At 39.8% G+C, this 15609-nt stretch overlaps 1 protein-coding gene across 7 annotated transcripts in view; it reads right to left on the bottom strand.

Annotated features, from left to right (window-relative positions):
* The window catches only part of SPECC1 (sperm antigen with calponin homology and coiled-coil domains 1), an 83208-nt gene that overhangs the window by 5705 nt on the left and 61894 nt on the right, over positions 1-15609 (bottom strand). For all 7 annotated transcript variants that reach the window (XM_090122401.1, XM_031591610.2, XM_031591611.2 and 4 more), the window contains 4 exons: positions 14262-14412; positions 13016-13118; positions 451-567; positions 34-93 (listed from right to left, as the gene is read on the bottom strand). In XM_090122401.1, the coding sequence (XP_089978527.1) occupies positions 34-93; positions 451-567; positions 13016-13118; positions 14262-14412 (431 nt within the window). The remainder of the gene's footprint in view (positions 1-33; positions 94-450; positions 568-13015; positions 13119-14261; positions 14413-15609) is intronic.

Raw genomic sequence — 15609 nt, 5'->3', positions numbered from 1 at the left:
CAATTCTTCCTTTGCTAAAAGTTGATTACTCACCAAGCTGGGTTTGATGCCCACACTTTCGGCAGCTTGAAATGCTAACAGCAGATTTCTCTTCTGTAAAAATAAAACGAAGGTTCAAAAGGATTATCAAAGTATGATTCTGGAATTCTACTTTGTGTCTGGAACAAACAGTAAATTTAAATAAGCAGGTGACAAACACCTGAATACTGAAAAACACCAGGCTTGGTATTTTCACAGACAAAGCAGCTAGATCAGGTCCCAGGTAAAAAAAAAAAAAGCTGCAGTTTATCTGCTGAGTTCTTAAATGACACTTGCCTCTTATTGCTGCTCCCACCTTTTTATTTTCTATGAATTAATACCAAGATCTTGGAGCACTGTGTCTCCATCAAAATGGATAATGTTCACTGTGCATTCAGCAGATTGTTTACGATTAAGTACAACAAAACTTACTTTATCCTGGCTGTTGAGCTCTTGGTAAGGAATATGTGCAGGCAAATACGTGTGCAGCAGAGCACAGAAGGCCAGCCCATCACTCCAGCTGCTGCTGAAGTTGGTAATATCAATATTCTGTAAGAGGAAACAAACCATTCCTTAACAGTGCCACTTGAACACTTGAACAGGGAGGCCAGACCAGGTGACCTCCAGGTGTCCCTTTCAACCTCAACCATTCTGTGATGCTGTGTATTTGACCTCATGCTACCTTCACACAGATACATGCTTTAATGAGAATGTGTAATCAACAAGATTCAGTTTCTTATCAAAAACCATATCAGACTGGTAATATATAACCTAGTTCTCAAGCCCTAAAGAAAGAATGTGCTTGTTTGTATGAGAGAGAGGCTCCAAATTGGCAGCACCAGCAGCTGAGTGGGCAGCTTTCCAGGAGCTGGGCAGATGTGCCTAATTTGCAGAGTTGTTTGCATGAAGGCACGTCTGCATTCTTATATTCTCTGTCAATGCAGCAGCTTTCATTTGCACGTCACAGGGAACTGAACAAAAGGTGGATAAAGAACGGGAAGTCAGAGATACAGAATTTGATCATCTATCCAAATTCACAAAACGAGCCCTAAGTACAGTTGAGGATGAATCAGATTTTCCTGATGCTCACTCTCCTACTTCTATAGCTGCTGACAAATAAAGGTGACAGAGACCCTGGTAACGAGTACAAGATCCTGACAGAACAGAAATAAATACTTAAACATTATTGACACACATTTTCCTAACATGACAGCAATCCTGAGTTTGCTCAAATAAGCAATTGCAGGAACAGAAACAGATGTTTTAAAATCAGCCACCTTTAAGAACACCTTTAAAATAAAAATATTACTGGGACACAGAGTGCACCCAGGGTTCTTCACACAGATTCTCTTGTGAGCAGAGCTACAGTTAAACATGCACTCGTGGTCCCATCTGATTCTGTGAACAAAGTGACCTTTCTAACGTTCTTGAATGCACTGATGGAGCCATACCAGTGTGCCCAGGAATCCTCAAGGCTAGGTTTTATTGCTGTAGTTCCAACAACAAGCTAAAAATATAATAGGGATTGTGGTTAGAAAAGTTCCAAATGTTCAAAGCATGGAAGGCTCCAGGATACAACAGTAGTGCACCATCTCTCACATCATGACAGGTGCTCAGACATCCTGAAATCCCCTTTTAGCCAGATCTTCAGTGCACTGAATGTCGGCTCTCACTCTCTGCTACTTAACTTTATTTATTTAGCTATTTTCTGTCCTCTTTCAAGATTCCCCCCAGAACACATCTTTTACTGCATTTCTCATACAAAACCTCATGCAGAGCACTAAAACCCAGCTGATAAGTATTTCAGCATATGCTTTTCACTTATGCCTCATTGATTAGTTGTCCAACCTGGACTCTGTCCATTCAGGATTTCAGATTAGAAGTTAATATCTACAATAAAATATGAACTGAAAGAGTTCAGAATATTTCAAGTTAAAATACTCCTGCAGTAATAAATCTACAAGCCTAATGAACTGAGCAAGCAGGTTATCATCAGCAGTCATTACTGTACTAGCCACCAGATTGCATTTTGGGCTAAGCACATCTGTCAGTGGAGATAAAAGAGACATAGTAGTTGAATACCATTGCAAGAAAGAAATATTTTACTCTGAGAACTATCCTGGCATTGCCTAAGCCATAAAGTTGCAACAGGAAGTGAAGTTTCTGATGGAAAAAGTACATATTATTTATCAATCTGCAGTTAGTGGGAAAGGATTGACCTCCAAATTACTGAAGTGTTAAATTTACTGAGGCCAGTACATGTTATCAGCAAACAGCCTAACACCAAGATAGGCCACAAGAGAATGACACAAGAATCTTTACATGCCCAGTGGAGTGGCAAAACAGGAGCACAGAAAGACCTGAGTGTAAGGTTTGCTGGGGCAGTGGTAGAGAACTGCTAATAGCGTAAGGGTAATCCAGACAAAGCTATTTCCAGGGTAGCAGCCAGGTTTCTTGTCAGAGAAAACACTCCACTCACTTCAAAAGAAAGTTCATATGTGCAGTGGGAACAATACAAGATGGATCTAGAAGCACACAGGGAGCTTGACTGTCTGAAAGGACTCAGCATGGTTCATTTCTGTGTATCTACCTGACATAAGGCAAAGCAAAAAATAATAAGAACAAGTCCAGGCAATGTTATTTAGAGATCATATGTATTATCTATAGCATTAGTGACATGCCAAGTCCAAAAGGCACCGAACACCTGCAAGTCATTAACCTCAGCCCCCCCCCCACTCCAGGACCAGGACCTTTGCTTGCAGATAACAGAGCACTGCAAGAGCCACCCAAGGACCCACAGGGAAATCTGTGTGATCTCTTCTCACTAAAAACAATTCCTTGTTTGTCTGAGCAAAAAACAACCACCCCATCAGATTTCACTGGATCTTTGAGTCTTCAGCAAAAAGCAACAATGACATCACATGCTCCTCATTACAGCCTCAGTATGTTAAATACTGACCCAAGATATTCCCACCATGCAGATCCTGTGCCTGCAGCAATGGCTCTCTGAGTCATAATTTTCTCTGTAAGACCCAGAATTATGAATTATAAACATGAATCAGCTTGAAGCTAAACTGGAACTCTGCGGAAGGAAGACTGCAATAAATACATCCTTAGCATCTCCCTTCCCAGCCACCCCCAGCAAACAAGTTGCCCTCCTGCCTCTCAGAACAGCAGACCTGGAATGCACCAGAGTGGCTAATCACTGAATTTCAGTCCAAAGAAAATATAAACTTCAATACTGAAGACAGAACTAGTTAAATGTATTGAATAAGTCAAAGGAAAATAGCTGTTTTTAAGAGCAGTTCCCCCTTAATTAGCTCAGCTTTCTAGAATTCTTCCTCCCTATCAATAATCAAAGACCTACATCACATTCACAAACCAAAAGTCTCAACGTATGGTGCTTTTAAGTCATTATATTTAGACTATATATTTGCCTGGACAAAATCCTCCCTTCCATGGGCTACATATCTCAGCAAATCCTGATGCTGACATTTCCAATACAAAATCTGCTCAAGGTACCTTGAAAGACAATTCCCAAGGACCACCTCCACTCATCCATCTTCAACAACAGCCGTGTGAAACTGCAAATCTAATTTGGATTTATTTCACCCTAACTGGTGGGGGACAAGTTTTGGCTTCAGCCAAAGTGGTTCTACCAAAGGAACCACATTGGAAGGAAGCACATAAACTCTAAGCCCTGATTAGGTGAGTACTAAACATCACCTAAGCAGTAATACAAGAAGGGCTCCTCTTAGCATGACCTAATCTGAGCAAACAGAATTCTCCAGTTCATCTGAAATGCTCCAAATATATGAAACATCTGGGCAGCTCACTGGAAATATAGGTGAATTGGAAATATGGTCAGGTCCAGTTAACATGGATGGGAGGCATTAATGCCTAAAATTGAAGACTGCCTGGATTCTTCTGTAATTACAGGGTGCACCCAGATGGCTTGGACAATTGCACACAACTATTTTAAATGGATGGCTGCAAATCTAAAGTGATTTACCTTTCACGTTTAAAATGCCAATCTATTACCAGGAAACTTCTTGAATTTTCTTACAAATCTTTTAGTCATAAATGGAATATATAAAATAATACCTCTTGATTAAAAAAAAAGAAAATCAATCGAGAATAGCTTGTGGAACACCAATACTATTTATTGTATAGTGATAAAATTGCTAGCCAAGATTGGAAGGGGAACCAAATGACCTTCTGTCCTCCAGGCTATATTAATAGCCCCAGTTCAAGTGGTTTGGGCAGCTGCAGTCTCAATTAGGATTGTTTTAACCTCTTTGAAACTCAGTGTTTCCATCCCCTCCTTCTGTATTTCTAACACATTTCTAGAAATGTAAGACACGTCAGTAAGTCGTGCACCTTACTGCTGATTATATGTATGAAACAATGTAAGGAAGTGGTGTCAGCTCTTTAAGGGCTATCTCATCTAGTATGTTTGCAAACGAGTTTGTGACTTTTTGTTTTCCCCAGGAGCACCCAGCTCTCTTACATCGGATGACTAGAATAGCCACAGGGAGGAGGGATGATTAAAAAGCAAAAAATTAACAAGCTTATCATCATGCACTAAACATAGGTTTCTTCTTAGCTCCCAATCACTGCAAGTCTCTCTAAAACAAGATTTCTAAGAAGACAGCAGAAAGTCAGGTGTGTCTCACGTTCTTCATTACCTTTCCAGATTGGATCAAACTGGCAAGAATAGGTAACAGTGCTCCCTACAGCTCTGCACAATCTAATCTGACATAAGTTGTCTTAGGGATACCACTCAGATTTAGATTGTAAGGGCATTATAAAATAATCTGTGTATTCTTCAAGCTCAGCTCTTCTTTCATGAAGTATTGAGGAGGTCTGTGACCACTACAAGGCAGCTTCACTCTGTTGTTCTGGTTGTAGATGTGCTGCTGCTGTAACTGAAGTTGTCATAAGAATAAAAGCAAAAGTGGCACCAAATGGGAGATACTTACAGTAATATGTGATAACATAACTATGTAACTACCCGCTTCCTTGGCTTGCAAGGTGAAATACAGCTGCAACTGACATGGATATCATCACTGTAATTGTAAATACAAATAACCACCTTAATGAGCCAAGCAGCATCTGTTCATGCCCATCGGCTGTATTGCTCCCAGCACTGTGTGGACTGGTAAACATTTCACTATGATTTGTTTTTGGGTTTTCTTTTCATTGTAATGTATTAACATCAACTTCTTAAAAAGAAAGTAAATTCTGGTAAATCAGGAAAAAGCTTGAGACACATTGCTGGCACAGCACACATAACACACAATGCATGTGAACTTTTCCTAGCAAATAACACAAGCTGCTTTGAATACCAATTACCCTATGAAAACATTCTCATTACTAAGGTCACCTACTTCAAAGAACTCTCTAGAGGCTAGTAAAGTAACAGGATTTTGTACATCTTCCTCACTGTGGGACTTAACTATCTCTTTGCACTCCAGCTTTGGGAGAGGAGAGCAGAGGGAGAGAGTTAGCTGTGTCTGGAGAGGCAGAGGTGAATTACACAGCAAGGCCAGGAAGCAATTAGTTCTTCTCATGCACCTCTTCTCTGCTCTTCAGTATAAATTATATTTGTTATGCTTACCTGCTGAAAGCCAATTCCTTTCCTGCTACAAAGCTAACACTTGCATCACTTTTCTCACATCTCACATAAAGCACCACACAGCTGCAAGCTGCAGAGATGAAACAGGCTGGGCTGTGTTCTTTCATTGCCAAGGCTGCAAGAGTAAAGATGCAGCAGCAGAGCTCCGATGGCCACACAGACATTCTGGGAAGGAAAGGAGGGAGCTGGGGAGGTACACGCTGCCCTCTGTGTCCAAGGCAGCAGCTTGGCTACTTCCTGCCAGCAGCCTGGCACAGAATTGCTAACGAGCACAGTGACCGCTCCCACAGTTATTGCTCATTATCTGTATGGACAGTTGTGCCATTAGCCACGTCCTGCAATTCCTGGGCAGAGGGTTAGGCTGCAGACTATGGTAGGCTCATGGAAAAGGATGGAAATAAGGTAGGAGAAGGTCCCAGTAGCACAGAGTATTGATGGAAGAAGCAACAGGGCTCAGCTCTCCCACTTAAATCTACAGCTTGGAGTTGTTCCAGCTGGTGACCAATCAGTGTTTTCACTGATTGTCACTGCATCCAGGCAACACAAGGAAAATGTCTTGGACTTTGGGATGGATAGAATGTAAATGCTATTTTTAAAATTACCCAGCAGGATAGAAAGTTACGTGTGAGAGTGCTGCACAGCATTTATTTTATCCTTCCAATCGAAAGACTTTATTTGCTTAAAGGATAAAGCCCCTTGTGTGGGGGGGGGGGGGGGAGGGGGGGATGGTAGAACTCACCTCAAATTAGTTGTCTGCATTGGAGAAGCACATTTAGGAATTGGCACCACTGGAAAGGGGGCTTGCAGATGAGTAATGAAATGGATTATTCCCAACATGTGAAGATTTGGGTGCTACACGTGTTTTCCAGACCCAGCCCTGGCTTCAGCTGGGACATAAAGAGAAACTGCATATACCCAGTCAGCTATCTAAGTGCTTTTATGTAGAATAAGAAAAGAATTATTCTGGAAAAGAATCAGGAATATCTTGAAAATTCAAACTCATTTTCCATTATTAAAACCCCTCAGTATTGCCCTGTTATCAGAACACCTTTCCAGACATGACTGAAACTCATCATTATCCACTGAGATGACAAGATGATCTGTATTTTAACAGCCTGGGAAACCAAGGCAATATTATGTAAGACTGCCACAATCAGAGGTGACCCAAAACAGACTCAGGAGCAAAACTCCTATCACCCTATTATCAATTTTTATTTAAACATGGGGTAGATCCTCCCATTTCAATGGCTTTTCCCAAGATTCCCTTCAATTATTGCATAGATAGGAAAAGTCTCTCTGAAGTCAACATCCTCTTCATTAAACAAAAATATTTTCTGCAGTAATTAAAAAAACTCAGGCAGAAATTTTAACCAGTTCTCAGAAATAGACCAAGTACACCACTTCCTACAAAACCTCACTGCACACACGTTCCACTTCTAAATGTCAAAATGTGTTGAGCACTGTGGGTGCAGTGCTATTACAAACATGTGCACCTTCTCATACCAGAACAGATCTGCTAGTGTGTGGTACTTTAGAACAAATGCCATTGTACAGCAGAGAAGAACTCTTATCCATTAATGGCATTGGTAAATACTAAGACAGATAGCTTTTTTTTTTTACTCAGCAGGCTCTGCTCATATGCTTCTAATCCAAAACACGCAGTTTGGTGTGGCAGAAGAAATAGGAATTCACAGAAGAGTTCCTGTTTTATATTAATTAATTAATAGATGGCTGTCATTTCAATCTGGAGGTGTTTTTTTCAGTGTTCTTCTTCAGCCATCTTCATGTACAACTGATCACGAAGGAGCTTTTTGGTTCTCTTTCCAAAACACACAGCCCTTTAATACATCTGCATGCTGTACCAGCTGCTGAGAAATAAGCATCTTGTCTGCTTGGTCCAGCAGCAGCATCCATCTCCCTAATGCAAATGCATTGGCCTCTGACCACCAGTCCAAAGTGAACTTTATACCCTCATCAGCCTATGTGCATTTGTACATCTTTGGGTGATAGTTAAAACAAATATAAAAGGACAAAAAGCTTTGTAACTGTTGCCAAGTCACTGGTCAACCTGTTTCTTGCTATGATTACTTGACAAACAGCACACATTGACACAGCCCTTGTTTTTCTACCCACACTTTTGCATCCTTACTACATGAAGGACGTAATAACAATGCTACAACTTTTACATGGTCTGATATACCAGCTTCATGCAGTAAGGGCACTCAGAATTACACTTAATGACTTTTAGGTTATGCTTGGAAGAAATTTGTTTCCAATTTCTGTCTCTCAAGGCTAAGATAGCTATAATAGCAGGAATACTTCAGGATAGGCCTTTTTCTTCTTTTTGAATAGCTACCTGAAGCACATCTGAAAGGCACTCCTATTAATACATACAGCAAAGACGAAGGCTGAAGTACTCAGACTCTTCTCCATGCCATTCTGTATTTCTAGAAGCTACGTAGAACACAGATACCCTTGGGATATTTCACCAGAGCCCTAAAACTCCCATGTCTTAAGAAATTGAAGCTTCAGAAAACAATTCATAACTTTCCATACAAATATTCAGGATGCTGGGGGTACAGATTTTTGTACTTTGCTAATTCAGACCAAACAATACAATGTCAGAGAGTATTGCCCTAAAAATAGTTTCTACATGCTCCTAAGAATACTTTTTGAAACAGCACAGTGTTCTTGGAACGTACTACAACATTAAGTGACTCCAAATAAGGCAGGAAAACAAATAAATCATTTTCTTCTAGCTTTGCTCATAGTTGCTAGCACATTTTGTGCAGAATAATGAAAAGGAATTACTTTTTCCAGAAGCAGCTGTGAAAGTTAGGTAAATATCATGCTACTAAAGACTTTCTGCGTGCTGGTGTGATTTTTCCAGGGGCATGAATTTGGGTAGCACTGCCCTATATGTGAGCTGATGTGCTCACACTGTTGTAAGTTACAAAGCAATGGCTTGCATGCACAGGTAGGGAAACTATGACATAAAAACATCTTCAGAGGCATAGCTGCTATTTTTCCCTGCCTGTTCTAGAGTGTTCTTTACCACCTCCTATTCCACATCCCTCTACTTAAGACAACCACACAGATGGTTTCATTATAAAGGATGGTAGTTCTTCAAGAAGCAGATCCTGAATGGGGCCCATTAAACTCAGTTTAATATTGCTTAAAGTAATTACCACGACGGTACTTTTAGAGAAAAGTCTCAGATTTTCTTTTCCTCTGTGCCATAGGATGGAGGCATAGTTGCTGGAAAAAATGTGAAAACAGTTCTTCTAAGCAAATGATATTTATTAACATGGCAGCAGCTCCTACCCCTCTCTAAGGAGAGTATGTGGCAGAAACAATAATCCTGAACTCTAATGATAGTGGGTTAAGTGCCTCTTGATGTTCCATGTGTTCACAATACATCTGTGGATAGCAATAGACTTAATCTAGAGAGGTTTGGACTCTTGACAAATGGTCTCCACAGAGAGCAAATAGAACCTGAGCACTTAAATAACACCACAGTCACTAATGATATGATTATGGGAGGTGATAATGCAACAAGAATGACTTTCAGCAGCTTCCAGGAATTACGGCTCATGGGAACAGAGCCTCTATTAGAACAGAGGCACCCAACTTCTGCTTCACATTGTTGCTATGATGTATAACGTTAAAATAAATGAAAAACTAAAAACACTAGACAACAGAACAACAGCTATTTTAACACAAATGACTTACTCTCAGCAGGCTCTGTGGTTGAAAGGACTTGTAGTAATTGAGCTTCAGAACCACAAAAGCAGTACTCAAGTGTCTCATCACCCTACATTATAAACCATGATATCAGCAAATTCAGAGTAAGAAGGAGCAGTCTATATCTGTCTAGCCAGAGATGTGCCAGTGCAAGATTCTTACAGGGAACCATACTTTAGATTAAGGGTGTTTGTTTTTTTTTCCAAGCTGGAGTTTTTCCCCAGAGAGGTTTTGCAAAAAGCTGCTGAGCCCAAAGCCTGATTTCACTGCAATTCTTCTTGCTGCTGCCATTTTTTTTTAGCACTTCTGCGCAGTTATTCAAAAATCGATGCCTAAAATGCCAGAAGGTATTCACCCAGGCATTGAAATATGACAATTGAAATCATATGGTAGAACATACCATAGTGTTTGACATTTCATGTATTTTTTTGGCAGCCATTAAGCTGAACTTCAACTCTATTTTCATTCTAGAGCTTCTTCACTTTCTAAATAATTACTCTCTCCTTAGTGTTCATATCTTTTTGATATCAAATCACTGTTTGAATAGGGATCTTAGAAATGATAGCAGATCAGAGTCACAGATGCTTTCGTGTTTTTTCCCAGTTACTGGAAACTCATGCAATTTTTATTTTTTTTTCAAAAATAAATCAAACTCTCCAGGCCAACATTCATTTATGTCGCATTTCTCTCAACTCCCTCCAATGTTCCTCTCTTGTTTTATGAGATTGCCTCCAGGGGAACAGCACACTGAAGCTAAAAGCCAAGGAATGTTCCACTGTAGTCAGTGTAAGGATATATGCCAGCAGCAGGATGTAAATTTCTATCTATAGTATAAGCCTTGTATGGATTAAAGCATTTAAAAGTGGAGCCTCGTGCACTGTTTCCTAGGTCTTATCCCCAAATACTCTCCTAGGTCACTAATCCAGCTTTCCTCCAGGAATCTGGGACATGGGTAGTAGAAGCTCATGAGCATATTAGCTATTCTAATTCATTTTACTTGTATCATTTAATGAAATCTGGTATCTCCATAATATAAACAGAAAGGAATTCCCCTCCTCCTTGCCAGCTCACATTATAATTGTCAATATTAGATGTTGGAAGGCATGGGAATCAATGGTGTCAATGGGAAAAAGAAGTTAGGCAGCTAAGCATCAAGTCTCATTTTCACTCCTTCCACTGCATCACCAAGATGAAAATAGCTTGCTTCCAAAGCGACTTGTGGTTCTGGGCTTCATGTTAGAAAGAACATGACAGAATATACAGGAACTTGCACAGATGATACCTCACAGACAAGGATATTATGCACAGAAAAGAGTCACGCATGTCATCAGGGCTCTGCTTGCTAGAGTTCATTACTTCATTCCCACCAGAGCCACGGCTAAGGCAGGAAGGAGGATGACGTTCTTTACTCCACTCCAGTGCTCTGTACTCAGGAATGAAAAAAAAACTCCCTGTGGAGCTTAATATCAGACTTATCATATGAGTGCAAGGGTCAGGGTAAAGCCAGTTCAAGAGAAGTCAGTGAATACACCACAGAGGGCCCGATGGAAACAAAAATCTGAAGAAGAATGTCCAAGAGAATGCTTCAAAATGAAGCAATAAGGATAGACAGGCAAAACTCTCACCATAAATCAGTGAATTGTTTATCCTTTGGTTCATTTGATTTCAATTTCTACTCTGAAATTTTATGCTCTGAGCAATAAGGCCCCCCCCATCATGAGCTGAACTTCTTGGGCTCTCCTGACTTACAGTGCTTGTTCAGCACCATACCTGCTCTTTATGAAAACTGCCGAAGACTCATTCTGCTGCATTAGAAATGGTAATGATGGAGGACAGCCACTGACACAACAAGAGTCTCATCAGAACAGGAATCAAAATGACAAAGTTTTTTTTTCCTGAAACATCTTCTGAATATCCAGCAGCCACATATAAAGCAAAGACATGCATTGTCCTCTGACCCATGGACATACTTTCCTCCAGAAGCTAATACCAAAAGGAAAAACAAATAGACTGCATACCTCCTGTGTGGCCTGCTATCTGATACACAGTTAGCTCCACCACTTGGGTTCAGCACAGAAAAACAAAACTCCTTTTCTACTTTGTCACAGAGGGAATACGTGTCATTCTAGTTACCAGACTGGTACCTACAGCACCAGGCCTGTGTATTCACAAAGCCACACAATAACTTCTAAAAGTATTACCATTAGTCCTACCTGGGTGTAACTATACAAAGGAAACTACAGACTGCCTTCCTTACAGTGAACTCTGATGAGTTTGCTTGTTTTAAGAGAAGTGGAGGAAGTTCACTTTATCTGACATTTAAAACAAAAAAAAAAAGATACCATCAGGAGAAAGTCTAACCCGAGAGATGGTCTTACTGGTTTAATACAAGTTAGGCTTGGGAAAGTTGTATTTTGCCAATCATTTTCTGAATACTGGATGGAAATATTCCCCCAGTACGTTCTAATCAAAGACCAGGAGAATTTCAAAAGGTGAGATACAAATGAGTATAAATTCAACAGAGAAGAGGATGCAACATTGCAGAACAGTGCAAAGGCTTTCCAGGCAGCATCACATGATTGGAGGCAATCTAACCTTGGCTTTAGTGCTTGTAAGGTGTGTCTGAAGTCAAGAGCTTTCTCTGCTGATTGTCCTTCTCTGAAGTATGTGCAAATCAGATAAATATGCCAGTGCTAAGAAACAACTTGAACTTCTATAGATTGGCTTATTAAAGGAAAAGCTACTGTCTTTTCTTCCAATCTTCTGCCCCCTGTAGCTAATGCTTCATAAAGAGATGTTGTGAAGAAAAAAATATTATTTACTTTAAAAGTTGGACTCTGCTTTTATTAAAGAAATGCTCCAGGGTGCATATCATGTGGTGATAACTGCTTTTGTCTTCTGTTCTAAATAACAAACAATATTTTTCTTAAGGAAAAAAAAAATCTCAACATTATATCAAACCAAGACTGTCCTGCACAGCCAGCATATAGCACAGGATGAACTGTTGTCTAAAACTGCCTTCTCCAGCTCAGTTAGAAGCAGAGTCAAAGGTCTAGCTCATCTGTATACAAACACAAGTCCGAGCTTAATGAGCACAGCAACAGCCATACAAGAACTGAACAAAATTAATGCCTGTTTTGCAGTGAAAAATCACTCCACAAAGAAATTACACATTCTCAAGCAGTCAAAACTCGCTTTGCAGAATTCTGTTAAACTGCAGCAGATGAGAAAGTGACGTCCTAAAGTGCAATTTTGTCAAGTCCACACAAGTAAATACATAAATTTTGTAACACACAAAAATGTATTAAAATGTCATTTTAAAAAGTGGTATCAAATCAAAGCTGCTGCTGATACACACTAATTCTGAACATCAGTTATCTTTGATGCAGGAAACATTTCACCTTGAACAACTTACAACAACTAATAGTAATACTAGTGACTTTAGCAATGCTAAAAAATCTGAAGGAAAAGGACAGAAACATCCAGCAGAAATAAACATGTAAAAATCAGCAGACTGAAATGCACATATTTCTTTGAAATGACATTGCTTACTTCATGCAGACAAAAAAAATAAATAAATCATGAATTATTTTCTAAAGAAAAGTGAAAATGTACCTGGTAGCCCTCGGTCTTTTTTTGGCACCATTTCAACAGAGCATTCCTCTTCGAACCGCCATACTCCCGGGCTAGGGCTGCCAATGGGTCCTTTCTCTCCACACTAATCCAAGGGAGCGTAAGGGAGAAGAAGACAAATAAGTTTTAAGTCTCTTTTTTTTCCCCCCCTCTGTTGTACAAATAGAATCATAGGGATTAGAAGGGACTTCTGGAGATAATTGAGTCCAACTTCCCTGCTAAAAGCAGGTTCGCTACAGGAGGTTGAGCAGAAAAGCACCCAAATGGGTCTTGAAGATCTCCACTGTATGCAGGGGGTCTGATGATTCTCTAGCCAGATCTCAGCTCAGGGTCTTCCTGTACATAAAGTCAATCCAGCAACTTGGGTTCGAGGTAAAAATGAGGGAGGCTTCATCACAGAGTGGCTGGGGTCAGAAGGGACCTTAAGGATTACCCAGTTCAAAAGCCCTGCCTTGGGCAGGGTTACCACCTGCTCAATCAGGTTGCACACAGCTCCATCAAACTTGGACTTGAACATGTGGAAGGAGGATTGTTTGCTCTTCCCCATGTGAAACCTGTACCCCTATACCTAAGGACTAATCAGTGATTGTGTGATTCAGTGTTATTGAAAATAATATCCATATGATAAAATAGGATGGCAGCACAGAACCTAAATGGAAACCATACTATAATAGACTTCAGAGCATACATTCTACTTAAAGAATCTGTACAATTGAGGTGCTGCAGAACAAATATTTGATTTAACTGAAATAACTGCAGTCTGTATTGCTGTCAAGGCCTAGAGGATTGTTAAAGGCCAACAATCAAAATTTGCACAGTCTCTACCCTACAGCTTTTACTTTTGAGAATAATGGTGGAGATCAGAGGAAAATTATGTGTCTGGCTCTCCCATAGGCCTCAAAGCTTTTAGCTTTTAACTCACTATAATGTGCAAAGCTACAGTAAGATAATGATGGTATTCTGGCATACAACTAAATAGCTCCTGAAAATTTGTTATCCTCATTTTGTCATGATTGCTCATCTTACAGATAATTGTTTTTACTATAGTCTGAATTCTGAAATTTGAATCGAGTATAGTTTATACAGTCTGGTAATTCAGAGCTAGACAGAGTAGCCAACAGGCTTTCTACTGGAGACAAGAGTCTATTAATTAAAACATCAATCTTGGTTCCAGATAATACATCAAATCTTTCCAGTGTGCTTTTTTCCCAGGAGACTTAGCTGGTACCTGAGTTTGCTTTGGGGTTTCAAGCTGCTGGGGGTAGAGTTAAGCATTCTGCTGCTGAAGGCCATAGGGGGTTTGCTCAGGGATTCCAGGGAGGGGCTTTTACGGAGGTAATGGTCTGGTTTCAGCTCTTCATTTCTCCCCTTCAGAAGGTCTGTGGGAATTAAAAAAAAAAAAAAAAGCTGCCAGCTTGCGGTCTGAGGAATTTGATTAATCACTGTCCTGCCACCCAGCACACAATATGCAGTCTGTTGTTTTGATTCTAAACAAATGTACTCATTTGTTCATTAAACACACATGGGGCTAGGAAACCTTGAGCAGATTAGAGGTGATCATAACAAGGAATGGCTTTGATGACTTCAACAATACGGACTGCCTGGTTTCCTGTGATTGATATTCCTGCTGGGGGGTAGGGGCCTCAGGTGAATGAGGGGAAATACCAAAATCTACAAACTTAAAGGTTCAAAAGCTGATTACCAGATATCTTCACCAGAGGTCTGACCAACCCTAGTATAATACTTGCTTTTCCCTGCCACTAGCAGACATGTAACATGAAAGCTTCTTCCCTCCTGAATGCAACCAGTTCAAGGCAGCAGTAAAAGGCATTTATTAGCACATGATGCTTGCCATCCTATGTAATATGACTTTGGGAGCTCTCAATACGTTCATAGGAAATGCAGCTGTATTATTATTTACATATATTATGCATTTATATATATATTATATTGTTTTTATGATATGTAAGCATATCATATATATCATATATAAAATCAACAGGATTAGTAGACATGGAATCCAAAGTTGATAAGTTTTTGAACAGAAGCTAAGGAGATCATAGAAATTAAATTATCTTCATGCCTCTCGATTATCAAGTAGAGCGATGGATAATGTTGGGAAAACTGGTGCTTTCTTTTCTGTAGACTAACTGTCAACAAGCCAGGACACTGAGTTGTTATCAAAAATTAAGTGAATGCAGATCATTTAATGTTCTCTCTCCCTTCACAGTTACTTCCCCATATTAATTATTAAATAATTAATGCCTAAGGGTATGAATTCCTCTTCTTATCTTTGTTTCAGCAAACTGCACTATCACTGCATCAGTCCTACATTTATTTTCAGCAGAAGTGTTACAGCATTTGCCAGACAAGCACTTTTGTTCCAGGCTCTGGAACCTTTTTAAACTTTAGAATATTCTGTTTAGAGAAACAGATCTACAACAAAGGGCATATCAATAAATAAAACTCAAACATTATGAAAAGGAATGAAGGTTTCTCACTAGCCTGTAAGGAAGTGCACTGTTAAACTGTCATTAGCATAATTGAGCTTGGCTAATGGCATGATCCAAATAGGA

The sequence above is a fragment of the Phasianus colchicus genome, chromosome 21, assembly GCF_987193195.1.
Source record: "Phasianus colchicus chromosome 21, bPhaCol1.hap1.1, whole genome shotgun sequence".
In the NCBI taxonomy this organism is placed as follows: domain Eukaryota; kingdom Metazoa; phylum Chordata; class Aves; order Galliformes; family Phasianidae; genus Phasianus; species Phasianus colchicus.
Note: the sequence above shows the minus strand (reverse complement) of the source record. Positions and strands in the feature narration are given on the sequence as shown.